Genomic DNA, 13,403 nt, shown 5'->3' with positions numbered 1-13,403 from the left:
AATGGGCCAGCAAGATGGTGCATTAGATAAAGGCACTTGCTGTCAGGCCTAAGTTTGATACCCAGAACAGAGAGAAGCAACTCCTGCAAGTTATCCTCCTCTAACCTCTACATGTGCCATGACATGTACACACACACACACACACACACACACACACACACACTAAATAAACAAGCAAATAAACAAATAAATCCTCCCAAATACGGCCTTTCATCCTAGACACTTGGGAGGCAGAGGAAGGAGGATGGCAAGTTCAAAGCTAGCTTAAGTTACAAAATGTGTTCAGAGCTAGCCTGGCCAATTTAGCAAGACCGTGTCTCCAAATAAAAAAGTTAAAAGACGGGGGATATAACTCAGCAGTACACTAGAATCCCCCAGTGAGAAGGTGGGGCGTGGCTCAGTGGTAGATCACTTGCCTAGAATCCCCCAGTGAGGGGCTGGGATGTGGCTCAGTGGTAGAGCCCCTGCCTAGAATCCCCCAGTGAGGGGCTGGGAGGTGGCTCAGTGGTAGAGCCCCTGCCTAGAATCCCCAGTGAGGGGCTGGGGTGTGGCTCAGTGGTAGAGTACCTGCCTAGAATTCCCCAGTGAGGGGCTGGGATGTGGCTCAGTGGTAGAGCACCTGCCTAGAATTCCCCAGTGAGGGGCTGGGATGTGACTCGGTGGTAGAGCCCCTGCCTAGAATCCCCCAGGGAGGGGCTGAGGTGTGGCTCAGTGGCAGAGCACCTGCCTAGAACTCTCAGTGAGGGGCTGGGGTGTGGCTCAGTGGTAGAACCGCTGCCTAGAACTCTCAGTGAGGGGCTGGGGTGTGGTTCAGCGGTAGAGCACCTGCCTAGAACTCTCAGTGAGGGACTGGGATGTGGCTCAGTGGTAGAGCCCCTGCCTAGAATCCCCCAGTGAGGGGCTGGGTGTGTGACTCAGTGCTAGAGCAACTAACTGCCTAGAATTCCCCAGTGAGAAGCTGGGGCGTGGCTCAGTGGTAGAGCAGTTGTCTAGAATTCTAGGGAGGGGTTTGGGCTGTAGCTCAGAGGTAGCACAACTGACTAGGATCTCCAATGAGGGGCTGGGGGGCTCAGAGGTAGAAGGCTGGTCTAGCATGTATGATGTCAAGGACTGGGAGTCTGGTTAATATGTTGTACATGAAGATACTACACACTGTGAAAATCCACTGCACTGCATCATATGACTGTTCAGGTTTGTACATTTGTCCTGGATGTCTGACAGTTTTCTATCACTGGGTCCTGGTCATGTTGTTCTCTGCCTCCTCCTCTTCCTCCCCTCTTCTTTTTCCTCCTCCTCTCCCTCTCTCAGTTTTTCTCCTTTTCTGGATACAGGGTCTTAACATGTAGCCCAGGATGGCAGCAACTCTCTGTGATGCTTCTGAGTGCTGAGTCTGCTGTCTGTACCACCAGACTCAGCCTGGTGGTCTTTTCGCTTAAAAGTGTGAGCCAGTGCCATCCTGTTGGCCTGTGACTTACTCTGACTTTTCTACAACCTGGAAGCTTCTGGCCTCCTAGGAGACTGATAGTGAAGAGGGAATCATCATCATTTTTTTATTTTGAAAAATTTCCATTTTGCAGAAAAGTAAAAACAGGACAGTGAGGGCTGGGAGTGTGGCTCAGCAGAGACACATGGCTGTCTAGAATGCACAAGTCCTAGAATCCATTTCCAGTGGGCCATAGGCTGTATGTGGGGGCATACAGAATCCTATGTACAGTCTCAGTACTCAGGAGGTGAAGCAGGAGGATCATGATATTGGCATTGGCAACCTAATGAGTTCAAGGCCAGCTTAGGCAACATGAGAGTGTATCAAAAAGAAAACAAGACAGGATAATAACAAGTAGTGCAAATAGTACATCTTTTACCTCACTTCACCAATTGTCCCTCTACCTATCTATCATCTGTGTGTCTGTCTAATCTTCTAGGTATCATCATATCTGTCTAGCTATCAATCTTCTCTCTATGTTATACATATATCTCATTTATTTGTCTATTATATTTCTATTAACTAATCCACTATCAGATAGTGATTATTTATCTCCTTTTCTTCTATTTACCTATCTTTTTTCCCTTTCTTTCTTTTTACCATTTTTTTTTTCAAGACAAAGAGTTTCTCTGTGTACCTCTGGCTGTCCTGGAATTTGCTCTGTAGACCAGGCTGGCCTTGAACTCACAGAGATCCACCTGTCCACCTGTCTCTGTTGGGATTAAAGGCTTGCACCATCACTTCCTGGCTTATCTACCCTTCCTTTATCTATCTACTTATCATTACATATTATCTACCATCAACCATCTATCATCTGTTATCTATCATTCAACAAATAATGTATCATATATGTACTGATCATCTATCATGTATCTATTGTGCTTCTGATTTATCTGTGTGCCATTTATCCTCTGTGTTCACAAGGTCTATATTTATATATTTATCATCTATCTGTGGCTATAACCTATGTAGCTATGTATCCACCTATCTGCCTAAGTATCTATCAATCAATCTTCTTTTGTTATTTCTCTTTTCTTCCCCCTTCCTTTCAACATCATTCCCCCATGCTCTCAGATTTCCCAGTCAATAGAAAGCATGCTGCAGACATTAGGACCCCAGCAGGTTCCATGAGGTTCTCCAGGACGCATGGTGGTCACACCATGGGCACACTCTAAGAACTCAGTGTTGAGACCTACTACTGAATCAAACAGCACCTCTGGTGGTTTCTGCTCTATTCTGTGTTGCTGCTGGCTTAGAGGAGTGGTTGGAGCAGAGGGTAAACAGAAGCTGATGTGAATCACTTTTGTGTTATCAACTTGCTCCCTTAAGGGCCAGGCATCAGATCAAAGTGGTCCTGTCCAGTACCACAAGCCCTCGGTGCCACTCCATGGCCTCATCTTGGCCCCGACGTTCCTTTCACAGGGACTGTCTATGCCATAGCAAGTGGTCAGGGTTAAGAGCATGGGGCTGTACTTTTCATCTGCTCCTTTGTGGCGTGCCTTGTGCCTGTGTCCCTACTGGGGAGTTGGAGATCTGGAGCCTGGTCAGTATTTTCCTCATGCTCTTCCTGTAACCGCCTTTTCTTCCCTGGGTCTGTTCTCCACCATGCACGAGACAGCCTTGTGTAAAGCTACCACCCCTTGCCCAGCTTGTGGGTCGTCTGTGATCTGAGCACAGCTGAGACTCATGAAATTCGAGGGCTGTGGCACCAAGAGACAGACAGGGAGCTGTCCTGACAGGGCTGCAGCTTCCATCATACTGGTACGTGACCCAGGGGTTGGTGGGGGCTGGGGTGGGAGTGGGCTTGGGGACCATGGAGGCAGTTGATGGTGTGTATGGAGGTGGTTGTGCCTTCAGGAAATCCATGCTGGTCTATCTGGGGGGACAGATGCCCAAGATAAAGCAGTGCTAGCTCTGAACACAGATTCAGGTTCACAAAGAGCCCTACTCCCTCCAAGACACTTCCTGGTTCGTTGTGTAGGAATCTTCGGGGACAGTGGTTGATACCTATGATGGCATTACACTTTGTATTCCCCTTGATGGTTTCATCTTCTCCAAGAAAAAAAAAATCTCAGCTTAGTGTATATATGCCTGCCATTTCAGTGCTCAAAAGGTGGAGGTGAGTTTGAAGCCACACCTTGACTCAATACGATAAATCCAAGTCTGTGTGGGGAAACCCAAACAAATTCCATTTTTTTCCTTTGGTCTCAAAGGCCCATGGTCATCCCACTCACTGCTTCAACCTGTTTCCTCCCATCATCCTCTCCTCTTTGCAGAACCTAGGACCTGCTGAGCAGGTTCCTGCCTCCGGGCCTTAGCACTTGCTCTTGTTATCTTGATTTGGAATTCTTGGTCTGGATCTTTTCATAAAGGATCCCTCCCCAGCCACCTGAAGTGACAACCTCTTGCTGCTTGGTTTATTGCTTCCTAGAGACTCTGGGCTCCAGGAAGGCCTGCTATAGCACCCCTGAGTGTTTATCCAGATACCTGGCACACATTTCTAAAAGCTACCGTCAGAGCAGCCTGTTACAAGAAACAGCCAACCTGAGTGTCTGAAAGGCCATTTTACCCTGAGTAACACAGCAGGAGGGAGAGGCAGTATAGGGCAGAGTTGAGCCCTGCTTGTTGTTCCTACTCAGGCCCCATTCTCAAGCTAGAATCCTTACCTGTTGGCTCAAAGAGGAAGTACGGGAACACAAGTTCTCTCCCTTGGTTTGGGAATTTTTGTTGTTGTTTTGAGACAACGCATGAGGTTTCCCACATTAGCCTGAAACTTGTTATGTATCCTGGCCTGGCTTAGAACTCCCAATTCTCCTGCCTCAGGCTCAAGGGTGAGAATTATGGGCATAAACCACCACAAAGGGTTTCAGACACCATTTTCTATTTTTTCTTTTTAAAAATAATGATTTATTTGGAGATAGGGTCAGGTTGTGTAGCTTCGAACTTGCGATCTTACTACCTCAGCCTCCAGAGTGTTGGAATGACAGGCTAGTGCCTCAAGCAGGACTGATTTCTACAGATCACTTTTAGTGTATTTGAATCACATTTGACAGAGGAAGAAAAAAAAAAAGAGAGGTGCAATGAATAGTAACCATATTTATTTTATTAAACTTCTTAGCTGCAAACTGTTATCACTCTAATCCATAGTACAAAAGTCACTAACAAGAAGTTTTACTCTGGGGGCTGGTGAGGTGGCTCACTGGTTAAGAGCACTGGCCACTCTGTGAGAGGACCTGGGTTCGATTCCCAGCATCCACATGGCAGCTTACACCTATCTGGAACTCCAGTTTCACGGGATCTGACGCCCTCTTCTGAAGGCAAGGATGTGGTACACAGACATACCTGAAAAACACACATAACTAAGATGTTTTTCTTTACCCTGTGTAGGGTGTAGAGTATTGAGTTTTCTTAAGCCCCCATGCTTTGCAGGTAACACCTCTGACCAGACACACCTAAAGGCCTGGTGGTCATGAGAAGCTTTCATTTCTGACCAGGACAGAATCTATTCTTTGGGTTTTCATTCTTCTCCCCACCCCCACCCCCACCCCGTTTTGGGTTTTTGAGACAGGATCTTACTATAAGGATAGCTCAGGCTATCCTTAAATTTGAGGCAATACAGGATAGCTCAGGCTATCCTTAAATTTGAGGCAATACTCAGCCTCCTGAGTACTAAGATTATAGATATGCACCACCATGCCTGGCTGGGCTTTCTTCTCTCCCTTCCTCTTCAAGACAGGGTCTAATGTCTTCCTGGCTGGCCTTGAGCTCACTGTGTGTCCCAAGGATGACCTTGAACTCCTGCCTCCAGAATGCTGGAATTACAAACATGCATCACCAGAGTTGTTTTTATTTGGTGCTGGGAGTAGAACCCAGGGCCTTGTGTAGGATAGGCAAGCACACTATCAACTCCATTCCCGAGCCCCTAGGCTTTTCCTTCCAAAAGCCACCATACATTCCTTTACATGGGCCTTCATTCACAAAATATTCACCAGTCTCTTGTGGGCTTGTATGCTATTTTAAACATAATTTCTGTTTGTGTAGTTAAAAGTGAAAATAAAAACACTTACTAGGGAGTGGAAAGAAGCCTGGAGGTGCCCTCCCACCCCAGCACAGACTTATCTTGTTTTCTGGGGAGCCTGAACTGGAAAGGCCCGATCCTTAGCCTGGGGGAAAGAAAGGGGGGGTGGCAAGATAATGACATAATTAAGGCTTGTGGCCGGGCACTTTTGATCTTCAAGGACCAGAGCCCACATGGATGAGGCTCCATTTGGGTTAATTGCCCAGAACCAAGAAAGCTTTGCCCAGAGATAAAGGGAAACTGGTGTTTCAACATTACAAATTGTTCTGGGATGGCTCTGGCAGAGCCTGGAAGCCTGGGGCCCAGCTGGCCCCACCCTTACAGAGAGAGTCCTGTAGGTTGCGGGGGCTGCTGGGTGTAGACACCACCGTCGGGGCAAAAGCACTGGCTTCTACTTTTGCTATTTTCCTAGATAAAGAAGCGGAATTCAGGGCAAGCCAGGGGCAGATCATTCCAAGACCAAAGTCAAGCAGTGAAAAGCAGAGGGACCTTCTAGGTGCGCCTCCTTGGTGGGTGTGGCAAGTGGTGTGGTGTGCAGACCTGGAGCTGCCCACTTATATTGCATTCACATTCTTGCCTAACACAAAGGCAACCTGGGCCACTTGCTATTCTTGGATCTCCCAAGGGATGAGGCACTTGGTGCCTGGGACTCAGTCTCACCTGCTCTATGTAGATGGGAAGGGGGAATCTAAGTCCCTCTGCCTCGGGGTGGCTGTTTGAAATTATTTCACAGGACAAAAGATCGGCATCGGTATCAGGGCTCAGTATCTGACAGCTAATGAGTAACAATGGCTGCAATAATTGAGCACGGATAATTGAGTTCCAAGCAGTTGAAGGGCACTAGCTGGGTGGATGAGTCTCTGGTGAAAAGGTGTGCTTTACGTTTGAAATGCTGAGCAAACTGGATGGCCTGCCTCCATTCAAAGCCGTGTCTACGCCTCCCTGTGAACTCGGGGTCTTGGGTTGAGAGGGCACCTGCGCAGTCCCTCTCTTGAGCTATTTGAAATACTTGACACTTTAATTACGGGCGGGAGGACACGTCGCGCTGTGTCGGGGGCACTGGAGACAGGCCGGAAGCATCCGCTCTGGGGGCGACCGGACATCCCTGGTCACCACCAGGTGCACCTTCTGGTTCCTCTCCCCACCTTTCTAAGCTCCCAGCTGCTTGCCGCCTACTTCCTCCAGGGACCCTCCAGCTGACCTCGGGCACCCACAGTCCCTAAGATGCTTGTTCTAGTTGGTACTGGATTTTTTGGGGGGAATGGGGGTGGGGGTCTTTCTCTCGCACCCGGCTTGGGGGTTGCTCTCGGCTGCTGGGGCGGGGATGCCCCACGGAGCCTGGAGCGACGCACCTATAGGCTAGGGCAGCAGCCGCCCACACCTCCTCCGACTCTAAAGTATATTTAGCCTCATTATCAAATGTTTGCAGTGAACCGAGTGAACCGCCTAATAGCGGCTGGAAGTGAAACTCGAATCCCAGCCAGAAGGAAGCACGTGATCTCTCCCACCAGAAAGGATCACTGAGGCGCGGGCGGGACAGGTGCGGTGGCCTCAAGCGCCTGCAAGCCCTCCAGCTCGGCTAGGTCTCTTGGTGTTCTTCGGAGGCCTGACACCTGAACCTCACCCCCTCACTCAACCCCTTCTCCAGAGGCTAAAATGAGGACTGTCACGGGTCCCAAGGGACGCCGAGGCACGGGGTGGGTGGGTGGATGTAGTTTGAGCCGACGGGTCCTTTAGGCTCTTGACCTCATGATTTAGCCAGTCCCAGTTTTCAGAGACCAGGAGTCTAAGGAGAACCAGGAGGAACAGCAGAGGGGGAGGGGGTATGGGGGTAGGGGTCGTTGTCTTACATTAGAGTATCTTGTAAGCTAAAGGGCCCGTGCCCCAGTCCCCTCAGGCGGCTGGCGCCGGGCTGCACAGGCTCTTACCACCCTCGCGCGGCCGCTGTTGTTGCGGTCGCTATGACGACGGGTCGCGGTTTTATTTTTAATAGCGGCCGGCGATTAGAGCAGTGCCTGCGCCCAGCTCCCCGTGGCTCCCGCGTCCCGGGCGATGCATCCAGGCCTAGCCTCATTCTGGTCCCTGATGTCCCCTTGCATCTTCAGAATCCCTCCCGCCCCGCTTTGATTTCCAGCTAGGCGTCCCTGCTGTGCCAAGAGAATTAAGAGAAGAGAAAAGCACCGAACTAGGTGGGGTTCCCAGGAACCCGCAGCCTCCATGCGGAGGTGGTGGCCGGACGGGCACGGCATTCCCTCAGCAATGCAACCCGATCTTCTTCCTGGATTCTCACATCCACCGTCACACCAGGTCGTCGAACCGCAAAGAGGTGTCCTCTGGTCCTCTCCGCCTGTGAGAAGGCCGAGGGCTTGGCAGGACAGGACGCGCAGAACAATCGGGATAAAACCGTGAGGAGCTCGACTCAGGTCCAGCGTGGTCCTGTTTAGTCGCCGCCAGAAGCCATCCAGTGAGTCTCCCTCTCCAGAGCAGCACAAAGTTTCACCAGTACGGACAAGGCCTTGGGCTTTCGAAGACCTCGAGGTGGGGCGCTTCTCAACGTTTTCCAGGCTCCCTCTTTAGGCCAAGAGAGGGTGTCCTCTTACCTCCTGAGCATCCCGAGGTGTTAGGGCTGGGGCGTGGCGACAAGGCCTGCAGGCCCAAGGAAGTCTGTAGATCTGGGCTCCAAAGATCCTCAGCAAACCCCCCTCACACGCCCACCAGGTATTGGGGGCTAGGTGAGACGCCCTCGAAGGGCCCTTCCAGCTCGGCCTTTGAAATGCAGGAACCTGGGGAGCACGGGATGAAAGGCTCCTGCCCCGCTGCGCCTTTGTCTGGGGACAAAGGAGATTGGTACAGGGATTCAACCCGGGCTGGGTGCACGGGTTAATTCACATGAAAGGGAGTGAACTGGACGGGCAGTATTCTGTTGCACCCCTACCCTTAGCGCGCTCCATAGTGTCCAGAGCCCTAGGCTCTGTCTAGCTTTGGGATTTGAAAGGTCCACAATCCTCTAACTCCAGTGCATGTCAAGGAGCTGGCACAACTGGCCTTGCTGTCGGGTCACATCCCACCAGGAATCCATCTCTCTCAGTGGGGAGAATCGTCCAGCCCTGATCAGACTTCTGTCCGCGTGTGCCTTCCCCGCCACCCGTCTGTACTGCGCCTTGGCCGGAGGTGGCGCTCTGCGCTCCCCTGGATCCCAAGGCAGAACCCAGGAGTTCCTCACCCGCGGCTTCTTGTCTATCCCCTCAGCTTCCCGTTCAGGGTGCGGCTGGGCCTTCGGCCAGGGGGCTAAGGATCTGGAGGGTGCAGGGTGTCAAGGTGGCGATGAGGCAGGCGGCAGCCTCCTCCCCGACCCTAGCCTCGCTTTCACCTCCACACAAGAGTGCAAGTTCCTCAATCAGGTGTCCCAGGCTTTGGCTCTGGGGCGCGGGCGCGTGGCAGCCGTCAGGTGAGTGTCCTAGACGCGCCCCTAAACCCGCCCCGCCTTCCGCGAAGACTCACTCCCCCTCCTTTTATGGAGAGGGGAAGGCTAGAGCACTGGATCCTTACAGTGGGAAGCGGCCCGAGCGCCGGGCGGGGGCCAAGCCGACTCTCATGCCCTTTTTGGCGCAGCAGCTCTGGGCGCTGCCCTTTACTGCCGCTGGGGCCGGAGAGAGAGGCGAGCGGGAGACGGCCGTGCTTCTGCAGCGGCCTCCTCCCCTCCCCGCCCGGTGCCGCAGGATTGCAGCTGGCACTGAAGGGTGGGCAAGCTCGAGGGAGGGGCGCTCCGGGAGCCCCGGCGCCTGTGGGCTCCGAGCCGCGGGCGCCGAGCTTGGATGGATTTAGCTGCCTGCGTGAGCGCGTGTGTGGCCACTGCAGTGGCGGTGGCGGCCGGGCCCGATCTGGCCCGCGAGACCCCTGAGCGCTTCCGAGGTGCGGGTCCCGGGCCCGGAATCCGGGGGAGGCGGGGGGCGGGGGCGGGGGAGGGGCGCGGTGGCGGCGCTATAACCCCCTCCCTGTCGCCGGCCGGCTCCACACGCGCGTCCTGCGGAGCCCGCTCAACTCCGGGAGCCCGGCCTGCCTGCGCCTTCTTCTCCACCTCCTCCTCTGGTCTTCCCGCGGCTGCTGCGGCGGCAGCGGCGCCAGCTCGGCCCTCTGCCCGCCCTCCGGCCCGCGCGGGCGGCGTAGCGAGGCCCCGGGCGGGTTGGCTGCTGCCAGGCGGCGCGGCCGCGGGAGCTGCCCGGCCCCGGCGGGCGGAGGGCGGAGCGCCGCGCCGTAGCCGAGGGCGCGCCGCGGAGGGGCGCACGCAGGCCGCCGGGCCGCGCCGTGCTGGGCCGCGCCGTGCCCGGCCCGGGGCGGCAGCGGCGAGAAGAAGGCCCGGGGACAGGCTCTCGGGGCTGCCCGGAGCCCGCAGGGAGAAGCGAGGCGGTAGCTGGTACCGGGCCAAGCGTCCAGACAGGTGATCGGTGGTGCGGCGGGAGCTGCAGCCACGCTCCGTGGTCCCCTCCCGGGGCTGACGGCAGCAAATATGCGGATTTACCGGCCGGGTCGCTCCTAAAGCCAGCGACGGGGAGCGAGCGCGGCGGCGGCGGCCAGCACGGGGAACGCACCAAGGAAGAAGCCCAGCCCCCGCCCTCCGCCCCTTCCGTCCCCACCCCCTACCCGGCGGCCCAGGAGGCTCCCGGCGCGACTCTGTTCCTCCTCCTCCTCCTCGCTGGCTCTGCACTCGCTGCTCGCGCCGAGCGCGCTCCGCAGGCTCCCTGCTCTCCGCGCCACCCTCCTCCGGGCCGCGCTCCCTGAGGGATGGTACTGAATTTCGCCGCCACAGGAGCCCGGCTGGAGCGCCCGCCCCGCGGCCTCGCCTCCCTGCCGAGCTTCCAGCGCCTCGGGACGCGATGAGGACCTGGGCTTGCCTGCTGCTCCTCGGCTGCGGATACCTCGCCCATGCCCTGGCCGAGGTGGGTGCCACCCCCGCGCCTCTGTCCCCTCTCGGCTCCCTCGGCGCACGCCCCCCTCGGCTACCTGTTTCAAGCTCTGCAAAGAGCATTTTGATTTTTGTCAGGGTGGTGGTGTAATTTAAAAAAAAAAAAATCCCAACTGGGTTCTATTTTCTGCCATGCCCAAGTGTGTCTGGTGAGTTTCCAGCGCGTTGCGTCGCTCCGCCTTGGAGGGGGACGGGGGAGCCGCGAGGTGAACCCGTGGGCAGAAACTTCGGGGGGCTCTGGGTGCCTTTCCAGAAGGGGCAGCCCGAACGCAGCGGACAATGCAGTAACGGGGTGCGGGCAGCGGGAAAGGGGGTGTGTGTAAACTGACCGTGCCCTGGGAGGGGACTGGGGCGGGCAGTAAGCAGGTAGAGGAGGGTGCGGCCGAAGCCTGGGACTGGGCAGGGTGGGCAGCGCCCAGCCCAGTCCCCAGTTCCCGGTCCCCAAACCCAGTCCGAAGCAGGGCTGGAGCAATCTCCGCCCGCCCAGGGCCTGCTTACAGGTGGCTGAACAAGGCAGCTGGGGCCCGGCCAGGCGCCCGCGCCCTCCCACCGCCACCCCCCCCCCCATTCCCCGGGAGCTTTGCCGTGATGAATGACTTTCCACAGCCCCTGTCGTGGGAACTTCGTGGTTGAGTCCTCCAGCGACCCTGACTCCCTTTTAGAAACCGGGAGGGAGAGTGGGGGAGGCTGAACGGTGGGGGTGGTCTGGGCAGGGACCGGAGAGGCGCGAGGTGGATATTTAACCCCTTGCATTCCCTGCAGCCTCTCTAAGCCCCGATGGATTTGGGCGTCCTTAGTTGGCGCTAGGGCCGTGACTGGGCCGGAGCCGGGTGGGGCGACCGGGCGCGCGTGCTTGAAGCGGGTGGGTGTGTGTGTGGGGGGGGGGGGGGAGAGCGAAGACCCTCTCCCCTGCGGGCTCGGCTCAGGATTCCCGGAGTGAAATTGAACCCTCAGGCTAGATTAAAGTGTTGAGGCTGCTGTGACTCCAGTCGTGGATGCGTGACGCATTTCGACCCTCTGTTTCTACATGTGGATTTAGCTATTAAACCAGAAACTCTTCGGGCTCCTGGCTGCCCCCAGACACCCTGGGGAGGCCAGAGCGCGGTTGCTTTTTGTCTGAACATGTCAAGGCGGTGTTGGGGGTATTTTTACCAAGGTCAGACAGATAGGAACAGTGTGGAGGACTTAGGGGAGTCCCATCTAGCCCCACCCGATCCTCTGGCTCTAGGGCCTGACGAGGGTCGGGCCGGGCTGCGTGGCCCCTGGGGCTGGGCTGGAACCCCTGGGCGCGTCCTGACCGTGTGGTCTGCTTGCAGGAAGCCGAGATACCCCGGGAGTTGATCGAGCGGCTGGCTCGAAGTCAGATCCACAGCATCCGGGACCTCCAGCGACTCTTGGAGATAGACTCCGTAGGTAAATCGCGCCCCTGCCCTGCCCTGGCTGCGAGGAGGGCGCGGGCGGCGGGGCGGGCTGGCTGCGCGAGGAACCGTACCCTGCGCGCTCGGCCGGGCCGGGCGCTGCGCAGGAGCGCACCGAAAGGTCAGACTCCACTCGCCGGCCATAAACGCCCAGGCATATGAGTCAGGCGTTTCTCTTACAGTTGCCACTTTCTCTCCCAGCGGCAGCCGAGGGTTGCTTCGCTCGCCCGGGGGTTGTTTTTGCATTTAAGGGAAACGCAGCGGGTGTGTCATTGAAAGTTCAGTTTTAGGGTGTGCTGAAAGACCCTGCCAGGTGTGCGGGTCAACGGCTGCCTCTGGCCTGGGAGCTCGGGAGCCCGCTCGGAGGGAGCGGGACTGTGGCTGGTCTTCTCCTGGCGAGGGCCCCTAGAGCGCTTGAGGAGCTAGTCCGTCCGGGCCTTTTGTAAACTCCACTCCCTGGTGCCTTGATCGCCCGGGGCTGGGTCCCGGTGGTGGCCACTGGAGGCAGATGTTTTTCTCGACTCCGTCCTGTAAAAAGGCGCGCCTGAGATGCAGGCGCTTGGGGCTATTTTGGGGGCTTCCCGCCTCGGGCCAGAGCCAAGCCACTGTAGAAAACAATTTGTAAATGTAGGGTTGGATTAGACTAGGATGGACCAGAGCTAAAATAAATGGGGATGGAAGAGGCAGCTTCTGTGCTGGCAGACGCGGTCTCCTCCTGTCTTTTGGGATAACCTTTTCAAAATGAACACTTAGCCTGGGTATTCTTTTTTTCTTTTTCTTTGATACACTGGGATAAAATTTACCAGCTTAAAAAAATAAAGGCCCCAGTGAGTTTGTCAGGAGGAACTAAAGGGCGCTAAAGTGAAGAATTCCAAGTGATGATTTCCCCCTCCTTGAAAACTTTTCAGAAAGGGTGAGTGGTGAGAGAATTAAGTTAAATCACATGGTCTAGCCATTTGGAAATTTGTACCTAATTATGGTGGTAGAGAGGCCTGAACTGTTTTTGTTGCATGCCAAAACCATTTTTTAACAAGGCGGCCCCGTTTCAGTAGTTTCTTGACCCAGGAAATCCTTGGCCTGATCCTTATCAGGAGTGGCAGGCCTAGGGTTTCACTTGGAGATCAAGAGTTGGGTCAGGGGGTTTGATCTGATCCCTTTTTGAGTAGGCCTGGGTGGAGGACTTGGCTTGGGTCACTTGGGGAAGTACTCCCAGAGTTTTTGCTGGTCTCCAAAGGCTTTTGGAGAAGACTGCTTTCCTGCCTTGCTTAAGCCTAGGGCTGGGCCTCCTGCTGTCTGGATGCTGGGGGAAATGGGCCATTCACTTGCTGCAGGGACCATTCTTATGCTGTTCCCTGCAGCCACGCCTCCCCCACCCCCCACCATTAATGCTTTTAGCACCAAGCTTCTGTTAAGGTTAAGCTGACATGCCCCATGGGGGTGGGGGGGTGGGGAGGGGGGGGG

The 13,403-nt window shown here is 55.4% G+C and overlaps 1 protein-coding gene across 2 annotated transcripts in view; it reads left to right on the top strand.

Annotated features, from left to right (window-relative positions):
• The first annotated feature begins 9,152 nt into the window (after nt 1-9,152).
• The window catches only part of Pdgfa (platelet derived growth factor subunit A), a 20,390-nt gene continuing 16,139 nt past the window's right edge, over nt 9,153-13,403 (top strand). The window contains exons 1-3 of one of the 2 annotated variants that reach the window (XM_031338458.1): nt 9,153-9,473; nt 10,369-10,498; nt 11,841-11,937. In XM_031338458.1, coding sequence (XP_031194318.1) covers nt 10,436-10,498; nt 11,841-11,937 — 160 coding nt within the window. In that variant the 5' untranslated portion in view covers nt 9,153-9,473; nt 10,369-10,435. Of the gene's footprint in view, nt 9,474-9,840; nt 10,499-11,840; nt 11,938-13,403 lie in introns of those variants that run through there. The other variant, XM_031338459.1, reaches the window with a different exon arrangement.

This window comes from Mastomys coucha, unplaced genomic scaffold (genome assembly GCF_008632895.1).
Source record: "Mastomys coucha isolate ucsf_1 unplaced genomic scaffold, UCSF_Mcou_1 pScaffold22, whole genome shotgun sequence".
NCBI lineage: Eukaryota > Metazoa > Chordata > Mammalia > Rodentia > Muridae > Mastomys > Mastomys coucha.
Note: the sequence above shows the minus strand (reverse complement) of the source record. Positions and strands in the feature narration are given on the sequence as shown.